We start from the raw sequence: 21,592 nt of genomic DNA, 5'->3' as shown, positions 1-21,592 counted from the left end.
TCGCGATTGCATTGACCATATGCAACAAGGCCTTAAACCACTAGGAATTCCCTAGTGGACGAGTTATAGCCTCGTGAGAGTTTTCTAGTGAAGGTACTCACAAACTTCATCTATACTACAACGACTAAGAAATAAAACTATTGTTTCCTTATTCATGCTCTAAATTAACTATACCTCTCACTAGCAATGCATATAGAGTAATCAAAATTAAAACCTAAGCTAATATATGCATAATAATCAATCATCTATAATAAACATATATACAATGAGTAATACTATGAAATGTCTAGCAGGTTCGTTTCAAACTTCGAATAGCGTCCTTAAGTAGGTTCTCACAATAATAGTCAAGGTATAACACTGATTTTTCCACTCAAGTTTAGCTACTACTGATTAATGCGGTGGGCACACTTTTACCTTACAATCTCAATGACAACAAGGAAGCCGAAATCGATCAAACACATCTGCCACTTTACTATCACACTAACCTATTCCTAATTGAGCTAGAGGTCTTTATTAGGTGTCATGGGATTAGGAGATGGTTTAAGAAGGAAGGAAATGGATATTCAAAAAGGACAAGTCTGAGATAATAGAGTCTTCATATTATGTAACTAGAGAAAACCTTGTTATTTACTTTTGCTTCTACACTTTGTTTCCATCCTTAGCCATATATTTTTCTTTTTCTTTTTCTTTGGCTTTTGACTCCTTTTATTCTATTTTTTTGGAGTTTTTATTTTATTTCTATTTTTATTTTTCTTTTCTTTGGATGGAAACTTCTTTTCTTTATTTTCTGAAGCAATTAACTAACTTTTGTTTACACAGGTTTTTCTCTTCTTCTTTCTTCCTCATTCTATTCTCAGACTTATCTAAATTGGGTAGGTTGAATTTTTTATTTTGTTTTGTTTTGTAATAGGGTAGAGGATTTGTGGTTTATGAAAGGCTAAAGAAAGGCTCAGAGGGGCGACTAGCGGAAAATAATTCAAAGGTTTGAATTTCTGGCTATATCGATCCAAAGAGGGCCTAAATTCTCGCTTAGGATATGGCATAGTGATCAAGCAAGTGGACGTGTGATATCTCTATCCGGATTTTACTTCTCCTTTGTGTCATTTCTCAAATGTTTCGCTCATATAAGGCTTTAGGCTATATTCTCACAGGATTTGTAGAATAAGTACTCTAACCTAGATTTCAAAAACTTACTGCTAACAATCATAGATACTCATGTAATATATTTATAGATAGATGCAAAGATTATTACCTACATATTAACCTAAGTTTCTAAAAATTATTCTAATGCAAAAGCTACGTGAGACTTCTAGATTATTAAGAGCATAGAGAAGGAAAACAATACCAATATTCCTAAGTGTATAGCATGAACTTATTTATTTATATTTTTGAAATTTTGAAATTTTAACTAGAAAACAAATGCATATTATACATATTTATATCCTAGCAGATGCCTTAATTACATATTTTTCTATGCCCCCCCCCCCAAACAAGAAGCATGTTTTGTCCTCAAAGCATTTAAATAAAGAGGGTAGAAAAATACCATGGAAATGCGTGAAATTCTGGAACATTTGCAAAACAAGGTTAAAACATACTAATATAAAAACTGACGCAACTCTATAAGAGTTCCACCCATTATGGGGTTAACAAGAATCAAATTGCTTGGGACATAAGCAGACACTAACTAGAATTAAAACTTACCTTATCTCCCGCTTTATTCATTATCCTCCTCATCCTCTTCTTCTATAAAGAAGTGAGGTTCCTTCGGGTCCTGCCATGCCATGATAATTTGCCAGGCTTCCCACCATTTATCATCTATTATTGCTAACCTATTAAGCGCCACTTGGTCTGACGGGGTGTAGGGTGCAACCTGATAAGGTTGTATCCTCAACCCTTACCAAGTCATTGCACGGAAAGATCGAATAATACTATTGGTGGGTCATACAGTGTCGACCGTAATCCAATCCATGAAACGTGTACAAAAATAGGAAAGAAACATAGTATAATACGGGAAATTAGAACAGGCATAAGAAGGTACTTATGCCTCATGCTATGGGCTCGAGCTAAACTAGACATCAAGGTTCTGGGAAGGTCATGGCACATACGTCCCGTGGCTAAAGCAAGGAAGATGCTGCAAGTGGCATCATTCACAGAAGAAAAACGCCATTCCCCTAAAATGTTTAGCATGATCCAAAACATAACAGTTCCTATGTTCATGGACAGGCTACCAAAAGCGACGTTATAGTCCCCTTGGTCCTCGATACGGAAAATGCCTGCCCCATACGACTCATGCAAAAACTCATAAGTGTAGACATGCATATTATCTACCCAATAACACCATGGGTCTTGTATTTCAGCGGGCATAGCAAGTCCAAGAACAAATGCTAGCAAGAACCTGGTAATTTCCATTGGTTCATCATCAATGTTGATGGAGAACAAGTGTTCTCCATCTGGTCTCTCAAAGAAAATGCAGTTATCGTAAAAATAAGATGCTAGTGCTGGAGAATAAAGTTTAGCATGTCTTACCATAAGCGGTTCCCAGCCTACGTATGTGGTCGCCTCGCGAAACCAAGCACCATAAGTAGTGCTTCGGAACAAATCTTCGAAAGACTGTTCCGGTATTATTGTAGGACATGTCATCTCAAAATGATGCTCTGGAACAGCTGCAAATAATCTGGGAACAACCCGCAGATAAAATTAGAAATTTTTGTGTTTACGGAGGTCATGGCGCAGGTGCGCTCCACTTGGGCGCAGCAAGTCGCCTCGATGATTTTGAGTTCCAAGTGTTTGAAGCTGAAGTCGCTCACCTCGGGCATGTGTGAGCTCTGTGCAAAATTTCTGACAGAGACTAGGGTGCAGGTGCGCTCCACTGGGGCGCAGGTGCGCTCCATAGTGCTGATGGTTGAAAAATGAGATGAAACGTGGGAAACGTGGGAGTGAAAGGTGAGTGATGGAACTTAGGTGTAGTGTGGGTTGTGAGTGTAGAATGAATGAAGTTTATATAGGTTTTAAGTTGCTAAAATGGATCGGGAAGTTGCCAAAAAGTTTTTACGGCAGTTTCCGGAAATACTAAAATTTCCAAATCCGAAAACGGAAACAACTCATATTCTTGATTCTTAAACAACACTAGTATCTTTTAGGTTGAATTTAGGATAGAACCTACCTATTTTATCGAGATTTCATCCTACCATGATTTTTATTCATAGATATGCCTAATCGGCTATATTCTCACCCTAACTCCGAAATAACTTCTAAAAACGAGGGTCATATAAAAATCATGCTGGAATAGATAACACCACCCCCAAACAATTTTGGAAGGTGGGATCAATATTAAACAACCACGCGACAATGAAAATAATCAAGATTATATTAAATTTTTCATTCAAAGTACATTTCACTACAAAATTCAAATTACGGAATTAAAACTTACATTAAAATAACTAACAATAATAAAACTACAAATAAAAATCATCAAGCTATACTATCCTTAAACACGTCGGTACTGGTAGCGGAGGGCACACGCTCAGGAGATGGCTCCTGAGCTCCCGATGGGCCAGCACCATTCGTCTTTCGGCGACGACGCTCATGCCTCAATGATGTATCCTCAGAAGGAGAATCCCCGTGAGGTGGGAAGCGTGCAAGCATATCGGCCCGGAACTGGCATTGAGCTTCTAGCTCAGCCCTCATCTGTTCCCACCGCTCATCCTCTCGCTGGGTACGAATCTCAAAGTTATGGTGGATAGTAGCATGTCGAGTCCGGAGGTATTCACAGATAGTATTAAGTGAACGCATGCCACGATGAATCACAGCCATGCGTTCTGCATCTGACCAACACCTCTCCAAGGCATCCGCATCAAAACAAGTCACATCATCCTTATCCTCCGAGGCATTCTCGTTTCCCCCAGCCTCCTCGTCCTCTACCCTATCCTCAGGCAACCTCCAAACTCGTTGGACACAATCCTTATAAATATGAGGATTTCGGTGTAGGGTGAGGTAAATCCTATCAGACGTCGGAGTCGCTCTCAACTTTAGCATGATCTTCGTTATTAAAACAGGGAGAGGTGTAATCGACTTTCCTACTCCCCTAATCATGTTAAGCAAAAACTCCAAGATATAGAACTCATACTTCTGCTCCTGGAGTATCCATAGAATGTGGAGGCAGTTCAGACCGATGTCGCTGACATTCTCCTTCCCTAGTACGTTCCGACCAATCCACTGAGCTGCAGCCAGCTGGTTGGTTCTAAGGGATGCCTGGCGAACACAATGCGAGCTTGTATTGTAGTTCCCTTCGGTAACAGTCATGTTCATTAACGGCTCGACCCCATTATATTGGGACTCCTGTAACATGGCATCCAGATGGATTCTAGGCGGAATGCCTAGAATCTCAACCAACAACCCAGCAGTTACTTCCTTCCTCCTCTTTGCCACCGTAACAAAAATTCTACTCCCATCCAACTCCCTCGTGTTGTAAAACCGTTAGACTAACTCTTCGTGGTAAAAGGCATCGGTCGAGTACCACAAGATATTCCAATCTCTACGAATCATTTTGTCACTGTAAAACAGCGTGAAGTGGTCGCCAATAAATGCTTGCTCCGGCAAAATTCGACGTTGTTGAGCCATTGGAGTGTTTGGAATGTAGTGGGGAAGCAATAAGGGACAACCTCACAAATAAAATGATGGTGGTGGTGGTGTGGTGGCACGGCAGCGTGAATTTCTTTATTTTTCGGTGGTTTTTAGTGATTTAAATTGGTGGAGGTGGTGGTGGTACGGTTTTGAGAAGATTTGGAGTGGGTTTGGATGTTTGGCGTTTGTGTATTGGTTTTCTCTTCTTTTTTTTTTTTTTTTTTTATGTTAGGGTTTAAAGCTTTGTTTTATTGTTAATGGCGGTTTGGGAGGATGAAGATCGCTACTATTGGTGTGAAGGTAAGGGACGCAGGTGCGCGCGAGTTGGGCCCAAGCCCAATTCGAATTTTTCGAATTTTGTCGATTTTTAGCGCGACTTCAAACTAATATTGCCGCTTCGTTACCTGTCCGATTTTTGCGAATGAGATAAGGAAATGATCAGGAGAGAATTTCCAATCCAATGATCCATAAAACACTCTATTCCGACCATGGATGACATATAAGATAGTGGAAAATGCCTCAAAGTGCGTGCATGACGTATGTTATGCGAACAAATGAACTCTAAATTTCATAGATTATGTCAATCCGAATCGAAATACAATTAAACAGCCTAAGCAACTCTAATGGGACATAAAACATTCTAGGACAGAAACACGAACACCCGATCCCCAAACAAATTTTTTACAACAGAGTTTAAAAATTTTTTTTTTTTTTTTTAAAAGTGGGTCTTTTAAAGTCAGATTCCCAAGACTTCCATGATTACTATGTTTATTACTTAATATTTTTTTACTTTTATAAGGAAAAACAATAAGCAATAAGGACATAATTCACCCTATAGAGAAACATGACTCAAAAATCTGAGAAAACATGCAAAAGTGGAAAACGTGAATTATGTTAAACGTGGACTTAGGATCCGGTACTTACAACCACACACTCCATAGGGAGGGCCCGATTACCTTAATGGTGCACTCACCAATATATGGAAATGAAAGGAAATGCATCAAACACAAAAATTGAGTCGTTTATAGTCAGATACTCGAGACTTTATCTAAACATATGTATGAACATGCAGTTTATCATATATCAACAACCGAAATAGTTGTGGATCATTCCATAAATAAATATCACAAAAAACATATCCAAACACAATCAAACACCAAGATTTCCTATGACGCAACCTAGTGAACTGAAAGCGAAGTCGGATAGACCTATAACGTAACCTAGCATGCACCTTCTTTTTCATCTTTGAACGAGAGGGTGTCCTAGTGAATAAGTGTGGAAAAGTGAATGGTTGTGGAAGATATGGTGGATATAGATAAGTTGTAGAAGGAAAGCATGTAAACAATGAGGATGTGGGTTTAGCACAAAACTCATTCATGGTGTAGGTAGGACCTATCTCAAGTCTGAAAATGAAGGTGTCAAATGGTTTGTCCTTCTGAAGTATTTGTTTACTAGGTGGATTTAAAAAATTATGAAGCACAGGAGAAACAAAAAGATCGAGTGCAAACTCGAGATTCCTTTGAAAGGGTGGAAGGAGGGGAGTCGAGGTGGATGTTGTGCAAAGTAGTTCTTGATAGGGTAAATCATCACCTGCTCTAAGAAACTCATCGAATTCCTCATCTAGATTGGTCATATCCACATTACTATGGTAGTCCTCTATATCTTTGAGAAAGTCATCTATCTCGTCCTCATCCATAATATGTGTATCGACTAGTGTAGGGATGAAAATATTGGAGTCTGAACTTCCAAAGGAAAGAAATTTGGGCATATGATTATCAGGGAACGTGTTGTTGAAATAATCTCGAGCGAAGCTCTCGATCATGCTAACCTCTCCATCCATAGACGAATCGGGTAAATGTGTCTTTATTTTAAAAACATTTACTTCAACAGCAAGATGGCCAAAAGACATGGACATTGAACCATCGCGGCAATTAATGAGCACATTTGCAGTTGCCAGGAAAAGACGCCCTAAGATGATCGGGATAGAGTCGTTAGCGACTTCTGTATCGAGGATGACAAAATCAGCCGGATAGTAGAAATCCTGAACTTTTACCAGCACATTTTCGACCACACCCTTAGGATACTTAATAGACCGATCAGCTAATTGCAACGTCATTTTAGTGGGTTGCATCTCGTCTAGACCTATTTGTCTATACAACTAAAATGGGAGTAAGTTAACACTAGCCCCCGTGTGTAATAATAACGGTCGTCAGATAGGAATCTCCTAAGGTGCATTGTATAGTAGGACTGACCGTGGTCCTTGTACTTAACAATTTCATTATGTTCAGGATAGAGTTGGGAATTGTTCGTTAAAAAAGGTCTTTTGGTATATTGGTCTTCGCGCCTAGTAGTACACAACTCCTTAAGAAACTTAGCATGGTGTGGTAGCTTTTTTAATAGCTTCGAGGAAGGGAAGGTTTATAGTTAGATTCTTGAAAACGCCCCTAATCTCCTCATAATTTGTATCCCTAGTTAACATGGCTAATTTTATGGAAAGCGGTGGTTTCTCTCTATATTTAGCAATGGTATCACCTGGATGTTTAACCTTGGCTTTCTGTTTCTTAGGTTGTGTTGTGGCGGGTACCTCTACGATTGGTAGGCTCTTCAGTTTCTCTTTCGTATCTAGTAAAATAGCAGGGTGTAGGGTTATCTTGGTGGGGTAACTATAGGCATAGTTACTTTGTTATCAACCACTCTGCCAGAACGGAGAGTGGTGATGGCATTTAGCTCACCTACATTTTCATATTCATTACTCGTATTATCGGTTACCTCAAAGGCTGTGTTTGTTATTTTAGGATTAGGTATTGCGTGACCTGGAAACACACCTTTGGGTTGGGCTTTATCTTGGGTCAACTGTTGGCTTAAATTTTTAACGGATTGTAGAAGCTGTTGGTTAGATTGTGCCATGGTTTGGAAAAGTTTTTGGCTCACTTATATGAAGGTGTCAAGACGATCCGGTTGTGTGGGTGTAGTAGTCACGGGTGGTGTGACTGGGACTATCTCGCGTGAATTATTTATGGGCGGATTTTGATAGTTATTATTTATCGGAACGATACCTCTATTAGCATTATAATTATTATAACTACCTTGACCTTGTGCTGGACCTTGCCGAGGTTGCACTTGGTTGTTATAATTATTATAATTACCCTGACCCTGTCCTTGTCGTGGTTGAGCTTGGATAAAACTGTGCGTTGGCCTAACATATTGATTATTGTACCCTGGAGGTGTGACGTGTTGGTTATTTCTCCAACCGAAGTTGGGATTTTGTCTCCAAGGGGCGTTAGGTTCACTATTAATGGAACAAGCCTGTTCATAGGCTATAGGACAGTGGGAGTCGGGATGCTCAGGACTCCAACAAAAACTACATGGATTTGAATTTACATTCATTACGGGGATAGGCTTTTGTTGAACAGAAATGACCTCTACCTTTTTAGTGAGTGATTCGATTAGAGTTTTAAGCTCGGGATCGTGTTTAATTTCAAACATACCGCCCTTAACTGTATTAGAAGAACTAGCGAGCGTGGGTGGATATCGTCCACCCCCCCCCTTGTTATTTCACTTAGTTTGATCCTCTAAAAATTTATAAGCCTCTGAGGCTCCTTTACTTAAGAAACTACCCCCATTCATTATGTCAAGGACTTCTTTATGGTGGTGTAGAAGTCCTTTGAAAAAGGCACGAACTAACGTGTCTTTCGATAGGTTATAATGTGGACACTCTATAAGGAGATCGGTGAAACAATTCCAAGCCTCTGAAAATGATTCCTGAGGATTTTGTCGAAAGAAATGAATCTTGGAAATCATCTCATCCGTCTTTAGGGGTGGGTAAAAATGTTCCATAAACAATTTGAACAAGTTTAGCCCACGAGTCCACGTAATTAGGCGTTTGGGCGGTTAACCAAGACGCCTTTATCGGGCTAAGGTGAAAGGGAATACCCCGGTTTAATTTGTTCCGCACCAACAGTAGGATGGTGGAATGTTGTTAGGACTTGTTCAATCCTACGCATGTGCTGATAAAGTTTTTCATGGTCTAAACCATGAAAAACGGGTAACAAATTAAAAATATTTGGGGGGATTTGGAAATCCCCCACTGGGTCTGCTAGAACGATGCAAGATTTGGGGCTATCGCTCAAGGCTTTGTAGAAGTCAGAGAGAGGAGTCTCTCCTTCTTCAGGCATCATATCAGGTGGTGTGTGTGAAATAGTAGCTAGAGGTGTAGTGGGTGGTATACTAGATAAACTTCTTTGTTGACATTGTTGTGTAATTACGTTCGGTGTTTTTGTTCGACCAAACCTTAATCTCATACAAGGCTAAGACCAAACTTAGCTAAACACGTCAACACTCCAAACAATTCTGATATACTAGTATAAACCTCTAACAGGAGATGCGAGGTATGGAAGAAAGGAATACCTGATTACGTCCTTGCTTCGCTTATGAATAGCGTCTTGTTTACGCGTGTTTAGTGATATAACAAGTTAGAACACTGAAAAACTTGAAAAATCGAAGTTTGAATCAAACCTGTGGAAATCCGGCAAAATTCAGCTCGAATTAAAATGCGCTTTAGTGTAAACTTCGAAGTTACAATGTTTTGAGCTGGTCAAGCTCGGTTTGAAGCTGGTCGCTTCGACTTCGATAATTCAGCAGTCTCTCCTTTTCCTTTTTTTTGTGCTCCGTTTTTTTTTTTTTTTTTTTCGAGGAAGTTTAATGCTGAAAAAGACAACCACAGTTAGAATCAAACAAGGTTGGGTGGTTGAAATGGGACTTTAAGAAGAGTACTTATACTACGAAAACAATGCGAAAGTGAAACTAAGATGGCAGAGGCGCCATTTGATAAACCTAAAAAGATAAAGTTTACCTACGAAATGAACGATAAAACTCAAAACGTAAGTAAACTAAAACTTAATTACGTGCCTATATTTATCAAAGATTTCTACTCTCAATCTTATTGAGATAAAGTGGAGTAGATGATTCGTTCCACTCCTAGTTCTTCTGCATGGTAATGTTCTCTACGTATAAATAATCTTAACTAAAGTCTAATGAGAGATTTACGAAATGATAACTAGACTACGATGCAACTACCCACAAGATGCAACTAGTCGACTATTTAAACAACTATGGGAATACTACGTCGATTCTATGATAAGGAGTTAGAGCGTGATTGATTCCACCTTAGCTCAACTTAATCCACTAACGAGAAATCGTCGTAATCCGAATTGAACTGCTTCGCAGAACAATTTGGTTACTCCTAATCCCTAATTACACATGGCATTTCTACCAATTCATAACTAGCATGTGAACGATTACACCCATTCTCATGGTGAACTAATCATTTCTAGAGTGGAAAGGAAATTACGACGACTCTACGATAATCGGAATCAAGCTTTCATCAAGGCTTCTCAACCCCCTCTAATGGAGGTTTAGCCGAGAATCATCATGCTATCATTCCCAATCAAATTCGAACAAGACATGATATAAAGATTGAAACTTTACTTGTTTAAACTCAATTTGAACTACTCATGCAATAATTGAATTAAACTAATAATGACAAATAAGTAAATCTAAGAATTGAACTAAATAAGTAAATGGAAAATGAAACTAGATTATCAAGAACACTATTTTATTAATCTAATGAATAATAAAACAATGATTCAAATACTAAATTAATAATCTACTTTGTTCTAAAGTAATTAATTAAACAAGAAACTAGATCTAAAACAAGATATGAAAAACTAATTAATTAACTAATTGAAATTCTAAAACTAAGTTTTAAAACTAATTAAAGGAGGCTAACTAATCTAGGTCTAACTAGCTACCATTACAAGGAACTAGTTTTCTAAAATATAACTAGAATACTTAAGAACTAAGCTTCTCTTTGTTTTTATATGTTTCAGATCCAAAATCGTGCATGGGCTTGGAGCCATGTTTTGGGCCAGAGAATCAGGCCCAAAACCCAATTCTTTCAGTCCAAAAAGGCCTCTTCAGCTGCAGTTGGCTTTGACAAACTTTTCGTCCACTTTTGCTCCTCTTATTGGGTCAAGGCTTAGACCATTGGAAAGCTCTTTCCGAGCCGGTCGTTTTGACATAAGGTAGGCCCTATTCCGAGGTCTGAGTCCAAAGATACAGCCTTCGGAAGTTCTGCTGACTTTGTGTGTTGTTTCTGCCCGCGTCGACTTTTCAGCTTTTGAGCGGGCTTTACAAAGGCTTTGTCTTCTTGAATCTTGGCCTTTAATCACAGAACTCCTTAGCAACCGACCTTTGCTCCTTTATCTCACTAAAGTGGCACATTTCTGCACATCATGGACTTTGAAGCCTGGAATGCATAAAAACACGTAATCAGTATTAACTCTTAATTATTACTCACATAATTGGTCTAAAAGTATGATGGTTAAGGGGTTAAAACTATAGTTTTTGGCTCTTATCAAGAGTCACCATTTGATACCATGAAACAAATACTATAGGCCACTGTATCTCGTGGAAAAATTGGAAACAAACATCTCGTTGTTCTTTAATGCTCTTTGAAACATAATCAACGAGCTGTGCTCCACTAGTTAGGACACAATGTGGCTAGAACATCATCATCATCTGAAGTGACAAAACCTCAATTCCACCTACTTTAGATTATGCAGAATCATAGGGAAGACTTTTGCATAATCTAATATCTCTAGAACTCGATCACCAGGTATAAAAAATGGTAAGCACCTCTGCCTACTCTAGCCACAAAATTATGTTGCTTTGGGGTTATCTCAGCTGTTTATCCATAAATACCTCTTCAAAAAGCGGGCCTTATTGTAATTCACACAGAATGTGCCGCTGGTTTTTGGACTCTAGATACTCTGACAGATGAACAACAAGACCAAAGCTCATACTCTGAACATTTCTTTGATGAAAGTGCCATGCAGAACATTTTTAATCTTATGGAAAGCATACATTTTCTTCAAAAAGGCATGTGGGCACTACACGCACGCCAGGAAATCAGCATCAAAAGTCTTTTAGAATTTCAAGAACGACAAGCAATGCACGACATTGAAAAGGAGGAAATCTTGGAAAATCACTCTTAGTCCTTGGAAAATCACACTCTGGTAATGGAGAATCAAACTACGCTCTCTACCAACCAAGGGGGCATTCAACTTCAGCTCAACCAACAAATTGATGAACTAAACAGTCTTGTGCATGATCTGCGTCCCCATAACCATCATCATCGTCATCCTGGTCCATGATCTTCTTCTAAAAAAATAATAATAAATAAATAATAAATAAATAAATAAATTATTAATTAAGTTTTTCGTCGTGTGCTCTAATAATAAAAAATTTGTTGTTATCTTTGTGTCTTCTTTTAAAGCAATGTTTAATGAGTATGCCTACTTGGATTGTCATAATTCAAGTTGTTATTAATAACCAATAATCAAACTTTAGCCTGTTATTTAAAATTTGATTACATGAGGGGTATATCTTCTTCCATACTCTTTCATCCATCCTGTCAGATTTTATTGGATACTTTTCTTCATATATATCTTTATCCATCAAGCGTGGGAGACATACTTGATTTCTTTTCGATAGGACCCTCACGTTGCTTTACGCAACATGGCTACTTCATTTTGGACGTTTCCTCACACTAATTGATAGTCTGCTAGGAATCTCTGTCTTCCCTCTCTCTGCTATTGCTGAATTTCCTTCATCCAGCATGGATACACTTAAAATCATTCCTGAGCAATCCTTCCAGGCTATGATGGATTCCGATGCTTATGGCCTTCATTTCCGTGATTACATCACTAACATCGGGTGGTCTTCCCTTGTTTTTCGACCTGACCAAACATATTCTCCAAGTTTGGCTGCATACTTTTATGCCAATATGGGAGACACACCAGCATTCAACCATGCTCACGACTTCTTTTTAGTTTCACAATCCAAGTTGGTGGCACACACCATATCTTTTCTGAGCCAACGCTTGCCTTAACTTTGGATCTTCCCTATCACGAGCCGGTAGCAACACGGCCATACATCATCCAAAACTCTACATGTTCCTTTTCATGGCCTCATTTTCGCGCAACATACGATGATGGTCTTGTAATTAAAAAATAAGGAGATACACATGGCAAATGGCCAAACATCACCATTCCCTTCGCAAGCATCACCATGAATGTGGGGAATGCAATGTTGTTTATCTTGCTGAACATCATGGGAGATTGGCATTTTTCTACTGCCAATGATGCTGCCTTTGTCGTATTCAATGCGCTTGCTCAGGGACAAACATTCTTTGATATCTTAAATTGTGTTATCTCCAATCTGAAAAGAGCTCGCACTGTTCAAGATCAGTATCTACTTTTACCTGTAACCGCTTGCCGAATTATGAGGACACATTTCCCACAGTTTTCAGCTACTTTTCACGACTGGGATAAAGTAGATTCTTTGTGCTTGGCAAACAGAATAATTCGTTCATTATGGTTTCGGCAATGGCGACGTCCTTCATGGTACCTGAGGCATGTTCGTTGTTACACAAACGATGACAAAATATTGACATATTTGAACGAATCCGGAGAACAAAAATGGAGCACCATTTGGCAAACCATTATTTTTTGGTTCCATGTTAAGGAAATGCATTTCACATGGGATGACGCGAAAACATCAAGACCTACTGGATGGTAAATTTAATGATGGCTAATGTGTATATATATCTAATTATCTATATTGGTTTTTCCTATGTTATTGTTGTTCTTTGTTAATTCTGTATAATATATTATGTTACAATAACTTTCTGTTCAAGCAATCCAGCCCTAATTTTGCCCACAGTTCTCAGGTAATTTCTTTATTTATCTATTGATACTTCAAGGACTAAGCATCATTCAGTTTGGGGGTGCTTTGAACATGTAGAAAATTTAGGCAACTTGTAGGCTGTATATAGTTTCTACTTTCTTGTTAGTGAATGTACTTAGTGACAAAGTCTTGTTTCCTTTTCGATGATGAAAACTGTCTAGAAATCTCGCATTATCATTTGAATTAGGATTTTTTTTGAGAAACATATATAAGATAATACGTACGCAATAGTTTTTACATCTTTTCATGAGTATTCATGCACTGAGTATCATCGATTGTGCATAGCAGTAAGTTTCTAGAACCCACGGTTAGTCTACTTATATGATCAATCATGTGAGAATATAACCAAAAAGCCTCGATATGTGTGATATGTGAGTAATGACATAGAGGAGTAGTTTTTCCAAATAGAGAAAAACACGCATCTACTTACTTGATTATCATCCGAACCCTAGGCGAGAATTTAGGCAGTCTTTGGATCGACATAACCAAAAATTCATACCTATTACAAATTTTACCATTAGTCACTCCATTGAACCTTTCATCAAACCTTTCACTTTCACCAAAAATTCCTTACCCATCTATTAACCCAAATAAAATAACATACCTAAATGATGAGTATTAGAAATAGGATGAAATGTAGAAAAATAAAGAGAAAGACGTGTCCCAAATAAAAGTCTTTGCTTCAGGAAAGAAAAATAGAATTATGTTTCTTAAGCTTTTGGAAAAAATCAAAAATCAAAAAATCCAAATCAGATAAAAAAGAGTCCAAAAGCTTAAGAGCAAAGTAGGAAAACTCAGGTAGAAGTAGGAAAAGAAAACAAGGATTTCTCTAGTGTAAATATCATGAAGATCTTATTCTCTCATAATTGTCATTTTTTATTTTCTATTTTCATTTTCTTCTACACCACCACCTAATCCCCACAATATCTAATAATGACCTCTAACTCAATAAGGAGTAGGGTGATGTGATAATAAGTAGTAGATATGATTGATCGACCTCGGCTCCTCTGACTGTCATCGAATATATAACGAAACCCACTGTACATTTGAGTTAGCGAAAACTGAGTGGAAAAATTATGAGCGAATTTTTGTTTCAATACATACCTGTGAGAATCTATTTAGGGACGCTCTCTAAAGGATCCATAAACGGCCCTGCTTGTACAATTCAATGTAAGATTCACTGTATGCATATTTATATGTAGATGTTTTAATTATTGTATGCATATTAACTAGAGTTTCAAAGAAATTAATCCTCATTCTCCGCTAGGGAGATGTATAGATATCTGAGATTAATTTAGGAAACAAGTTTTTGTTACTTAGTCATTGTAGTATAGATGAAGTTTGTGAGTATCTTCTCTAGAAAACTCTCACGAGGCTATAACTCGTCCACAAGGGAATTCATAGTGGTTTAAGGCGTTGTTGCATTTGGTCAATGCAACCGCACTTTGCGAAATGAGAATTAGCTAAAGACTGCACATTTTTTGTCACTTATCTGTATATATGTCTCTTCTTTGCTTGAGGACAAGCAAAGTGGTGTTTGGGGGTGGTGTGATAAGCACCCAAAAAAGTATTATAAAACCCCATAGAGACGTAATATTTCAGTTAATTATGTGCTTAATAATCATGAAATAATCGTATTTTCGTACTTTTGCAGGTTTGTGCAACCAACGTAAAAATGATGATAAAGTCAGTAATTAAGCACGGAATAGTGAGTATACGTAAAGCTTTCCGAGTAAGCCCATGTGAAGCCCAACAAAGCTGGACTAAATCTCAAAGACTCAAACATGACAGAATCAAGTTAGAAACGGGATTACGTGCACATAAGCATCAAACTTCCGATGCTCATATCTCTTGAACCAGGACTCCAAATTTGGCAAGTGAGATGCTCAGACGATCACTGTGATGAACTCTACTCAAAGGCGGGAAGTTGTAAAAATGCCAAAAGATGGACCCGCCATTAGACACAGTACGTGGACCCATTTTACGGGACCATAAGATTGGATGAGTCATCACGTCCCCAGTCAAGCTCACAAGTCAAACAAATAATTGGCACCACATGACACCTTACATCTCATTAATTAGCAAGACTTGACTTTAGATTCTTATAATAGTGATTATTTTGTCTTGATTTAGTTTTAGATAGGATGGAATTTAATGGGAGAGGTGGCTTCACGTGGGATGGAGGAGAGAATGCTCTCATATGTAGTAAATTGAAAAATGAGAGCATTCATTCCATGTCTTGTTTTTTTTCTTTTGGTTGTTTTATGTTAAGCTTTTGTAATAGTTTTAATTGTGACAACACTTATGTTCTTCTAAATTAAAATTTACATTTCCTTAAGGCAAAGTTAGTTTCTTTGCTTATTATTCTTCTTGCTCTTTCATAATAGCAATAACACATAACACATGAGCATTGCAATCCCATGATCATGAGCTAAAACCTTCCTTTGTGGTTAATGAATCTCATGTGAGGAATAACTTTTGTTATTGAATTCTACTTATTTGTTTAGGACAAATAAACTAGACTTTATATCCTACCCCAACATGGTAGTTGGTGTAGAGTCTAGTTAGGAATTGAGGTGATTTCATAGAGATAAGTCATTTCTTTTATTTCTCATGCTAGCAATATGATCTTAGAGATGAGTTATATTGTTATGGATCAAAACTTTAATCTTTATTAAGATTTGTCTATGAATTCTAAGAAAGATTAAAGATGCAGTAAACTAGATTCAATCAATAAAGGTTTGTCTTCACATGAGTGGATTTAACTCTCCACCCCTTTCTATCTATCTATTTCTATTTTTTAGTGGTGTATGTTTACGTAACCTTAATTTAAGAATCTAAAAGTAAGCTAAGTAGTTTTAGTATAACTCAATCATCAAAAAAATCCTTCTCACTAGTTTTCCTTGAACAATTCTAGTTGTAATGTCATCCTTGTCTTAAGTTGGAACGAACTCTTACTCTAACAATATACACGAAGAACGTGAGTAAGGAACTTGAGTGTTGGTACGAAAATGGATGAAGAAACTTCAAATCTTTACCCTGCAAAAGTGCTAACATTACAGGCGTGTAGATTAGGCCTAATTTACACATTGTAGATTTGCCTTAAATTATCAAGAGAGATACTTTTTCAGATGTTCCAAATTTATAATAAATACTCGCGTTATGGGGCATCTTAACACTTTTTCAAAGCGGATTAACATTTTTACACAAATAAGCACCCTATAACGGATTTATCATTTCGTTCGCATTTCAATAAAATGGCAAAATGTTATTTATAAACAAAACTAATATGATCACGTGAATTTGTGAAAGTGAATTTAATTAGGTGAGAAAATGATGAAAATAAAATAAAATAGACTTTGATTTCGGAGATAGAAAATCCGTTTGAGCGAGTCATATCTCTGTTAAAAGAGTTAGTCTCGATTTTTTATCTCTAATAACGACTCTTCTTCTTTGAACGAGCGTTATTAGTTCGTGAAATTGATTCATAACTTGATTATTAGGCATTTTGGATCAACATAAATCCCGAAAATGGTTCAAATGATATTTCTACTTTTATTTTCTAGTTTATAGCGGTCAAATTTTTAGTGTGTAGATTAGGCTCCAAGCATGAATTAGGAGGCGCACGTGAGGCATTCTCAACTTCCAAGCCTCAAGTTTGGCCGGACACTACCATTTTGGGGTAGGGTGCTACATGGGTCCTAAGTTCTAAGCAATTAATCCTACTTCTAAGAACATATAAGATCCTTACATGAGCATCATTAACCCTCCACCTTGGAGGGTTTTAGCTCATGATCCCTGGATGATTGAAAGACTACAAGTTATATGTGCTAATGAGAGAGGGGAAGAAGAAAAGAATACTACACACACTGATTTACCTAAGGAAATGTAAATTTAATTTAGAATAACATAAGTGTTGTCACCATTAAAACTATTACAAAAGCTTAACATAAAACAAAACTAAAAGTAAAATACAAGACAATGAATGAAAAGGAGTCAAAGGAGTGAATGCTAAAATCAGCCCCCTTTCAATACATATCATAGCTTCTCTCTTCCATCCTATGTGAAACCACCTCCCTCATTAAATTCAATCCTATCTAAAACCAAATCAAGCCAAAATAATCACTATTTAAGAATCCAAATGTAAGCCTCCCTAATTAATGAGATGCAAGGTATCATGTGGTACCAATTATTTGTTTGACTTGTGAACTTGACTTGGGACATGATGACTCATCCAATATTGCGGGCTCATAAAGTGGGTCCATGTGCTACGTCCAGTGGTGGGCCAGACTTCTGGCATTTTTTCAACTTCCCACATTTACGTAGAGTTCGTCGCATTGATCATCTGAGCAGGTTACTTGCCAAATTCAGAGTCCTAGTTTAAAAGATATGAGCTCGAAAGCTTGATGCTTCGATGCACGTAATCTCATTTCTAACTTGATTCTGTCCTGTTTGAGTCTTTAGGCTTTAGTCCAGATTTGTTGGGTTTCACATGGCTTAATTAGAAAGCTTTATGTATACACCTTATTCTGTGCTTAAATACTGACTTTATCATTATTTTTATGTTAGTTGTGCCAACCTGCGAAAGCACGAAAATGTGATTATTTACTGATTATTAAACACATAATTAACTTAAATGCTACGTCTCTACGGGGTTTTATAATATAATTTTGGGTGTTTATCACACCACCCCCAAACTGCACTTTGCTTGTCCTCAAGCAAAGAAGAGACATATATACAGATAAGTGACCAAAAATATGCAGTCCTAACTAATTCTTCTTTCGCAGAGTGCGGTTGTATTGACCATATGCAACAAGGCCTTAATCCACTAGGAATTCCCTAGTGGACGAGTTATAGCCTCTTGAGAGTTTTCTAGAGAAAATACTCACAAACTTCATCTATACTACAATGATTCAGTAACTAAAGCTTGTTTCCTAAATTAATCTCAGATATCTATACATCTTCTTAGCGGGGAATGAGGGTTAATTCATTTGAAACTCAAGTTAATATACATACAATAATTAAAACATATACTTATGAGCATGCATATAGTGAACCTTACATAGAACTGTAAAAGCAGGGCCGTTTCAGGATCCTTTGGAGAGCGTCCCTAAATGGGTTCTCACAGGTATGTGTTGAAACACAAATTTGCTTATAATTTTTCCACTCAGATTTCACTAACTCTAGTGTGCAATGGGCACACGTTTCCTCACATGCTCGATGACAGTTAGAGGAGTCGAGGTCGATCAATCACATCTTCTACTTATTATCACACCATCCTACTCCTAATTGAGCTAGAGGTCTTTATTAGGTATTGTGGGGATTAGGTGGTGATGTAGAAGAAAATGTGAATGGAAAATAAAAAATGACAAGTATGAGAGAATAAGGTCTTCATGATATTTACATTAGAAGATCCTTGTTTTCTTTTCCTGCTTCTACCAAAGTTTTCCTACTTTGCTCTTAAGCGTTTGGACTTTCTTTTCTCTGTTTTTTTTTTTTTTTTTTTTTTTTTTTTTTTTTTTTTTTCAAAAGCTTAAGAAACATAATTCTATTTTTCTTTCCTGTAGCAAGTAACTGACTTTTTTTTGGGATAAGTCTTTCTTTTTATTTTTCTACATTTCATCATATTTCTCATACTCATCATTTAGGTAGGTTATTTTATTTGGGGTTAATAGATGGGTAAGGAATTTTTGGTGAAAGTGAAAGGTTTGATGAAAGGTTCAGTGGAGTGACTAGCTGTAAAATTTGTAACAAGTATGAATTTTTGGCTATGTCGATCCAAAGACGGCCTAAATTCTCGCCTAGAGTTCGGATGGTGATCAAGTAAGTAGATACGTGATTTTCTCTATTCGGAAAAACTACTCCTCTATGTCATTACTCACATATCACACAAATTGAGGCTTTTTGGTTAGATTCTCACAGGATTGATAATTTAAGTAGACTAACTGTGGGTTTCAGAAACTTACTGCTATGTACAATCGATGATATTCAGTGCATAAATACTCATGAAAAGATGTAAAAACTATTGCATATGTATTATCTTAAGTTTCTTAAAAACAAATCCTAATTCGAATACTAATATGAGATTTCTAGACGATTTTCATCATCGAAAATGAAACTAGACTTTGTCACTAAGTGCATTCACTAACAAGAAAGTAGAAACTATATACAACCTACAAGTTACCTAATTTTTGCTACATGTGTAAAGCACCCCCAAACAGAATGGTGCTTAGTCCTCGAAGTATCAATAGACTAGTGAATGCCTGTGCCAGTCGGCACTCTAGACACATTGCTTTTGAACAACACCCCAAGAGACCATCTCTATGGTAGCATAGAATCGATCATATAACCATTTTCAACAGTTTTATACTTCATAATCATTTCATACTCATACTCAAGTGAGCTTAATTATTGCAATTCTATGCATTTCATTTCACAAATCAACTCATTACACATACCCTACACATTCATTAATTCAATACATATCAGAATGAGAATGATGAAAATAAGGGGAGGGAGTCTTCAATTAAGAGCATCATCATTTTTTTTTGAAAAAAAATAAAAAAATCTAGCAGAGTCTCCTTTGTATTTTCAACATTTCAAAAACCTAAATCCTGTCATAACCTGAAAATCAAACAATACAATTCTCATAGATCAACCATACCAAAATATATAACTTCATATTTATACATAACACAAATTACTTCTAAAACTAAAAGACAACTCATTAAACATTAAAGAAGACTTTGCATAATTTTTCACCTAGGGCTAATTCTAGTAACGAAAGGGAAAAATAAAATAAAATAAATACTCCGCGCGCACTGATCGAGTTCCTCATTTCCCTCATTCTCCTCTCTATGCATACTGTTCACACCATTCTGATACTATATGGATAAATGCACCATGAAGCAAAGATTACAATCATGTCACTGAAAAATTATGGCAATTTAACTTGGTACCTGCAAACAAACCACATACACATAATTTTTTTAGACTTGATACATTTAGCATATTGTTTACAAAAGAGATGGTTCTCAAAATAAAATAATCTCTATTCTTATTTTTAAGTATCCATGCTATCATGAAAATAAAAAAAAAAAAAAAAAAAAAAAAAAAAAAAAAAAAACTATCATAAAAACTTACATAATATATATGGATACAATATATTCTTTAATTTCTAAACCAATAAAAGTTGCATTCTTCGCCTTTTCTCATTGGTATCGATGTCCTTAGAGAAGAACTTCTGAGTATACGACATTTGTGGTACAATTTCTTGCATTAGGTGGAAGAAAAATGGATATTCTTTTTGAAGAAGTACATCTGGACATGGCCACATAGAGTTGTCCATGATTGAAAACCGGTGTCCTCAAATCAATGCCAACATATTTCACTGACTAGCCTTGTGACTTATTAATTGTCATGACATAAGCTAGTCGAACAGGGAATTGTCGCCTTAATAGTTTGAAAGGTAACTTAGAATTTGAGGGAGCCAGAGATATTCTTGGGATGAGTACCAGATTTCCAGTTTTCTCTCCAGTCAAAATTTTGGCTTGAAGGACTTTACTCACACATTGAAGCACCATAAGTCGTGTCCCATTGCAAAGGCCATCTTTAGGTGCTATGTTCCTGAGCAACATTATAGGGCATCCAGGTTTTAACTTGAGATTGAAAGGTGGTAAGCTAGAAGGGTTGAGGGAGTTCAGAAACTCGGTGGGATAGTGAGCCCCACTTGGATTATCAATATCATCTTCGATGATTTTATCTGCAGTCAAATACTCAAGCGCTTCACCAGGGAACAAATTCAGTGCAACCTCATTAATTGCACTCCCATCATCATTACGGGCAGCAAGAATAGTACGATCAGTTAAGAAATTTGGAGACGGTGTGTCCATAACATCCAATTGGGGATAGACAGAGAAGATGAGTTCTTGGATATTGGTACACTTGTGTATTCCATTCGGCAATCGTACTCATTCTTTGGGATTCGAACCAATCTAAATGAATCAAAGCAAAAAATGAATGCATTAGTTTCTAAAATAGTTCATTTATATATGGAACTAATGGAGAAAAAAACATTCTAATTAGAAGGCATTAGTAGCACACCTCTGACAAAAAATCGGCGAATTCGACATTCTCGGACTCTGCCATTTCAAGCCGCATG

At 37.0% G+C, this 21,592-nt stretch overlaps 1 protein-coding gene across 1 annotated transcript; it reads right to left on the bottom strand.

The window, feature by feature from the left end:
* Positions 1-20,825: 20,825 nt before the first annotated feature.
* On the bottom strand, positions 20,826-21,323 carry LOC147505077 (uncharacterized). Its single transcript, XM_086605461.1, has one exon. It carries the CDS (start codon positions 21,321-21,323, stop codon positions 20,826-20,828), a length of 498 nt encoding a protein of 165 aa, XP_086461587.1.
* Between the last annotated feature and the right edge of the window lie 269 nt (positions 21,324-21,592).

Source organism: Coptis chinensis, chromosome 4 (assembly GCF_015680905.1).
Source record: "Coptis chinensis isolate HL-2020 chromosome 4, ASM1568090v1, whole genome shotgun sequence".
Taxonomy (NCBI): Eukaryota; Viridiplantae; Streptophyta; class Magnoliopsida; order Ranunculales; family Ranunculaceae; genus Coptis; species Coptis chinensis.
The sequence above is the reverse complement of the archived record's forward strand: the minus strand, read 5'-3'. Positions and strand labels throughout refer to the sequence as shown.

Bases quoted from the DNA above. Each gene is read 5' to 3' on its own strand.
- LOC147505077 (XM_086605461.1), bottom strand. From the start codon at position 21,323: ATGGACACACCGTCTCCAAATTTCTTAACTGATCGTACTATTCTTGCT.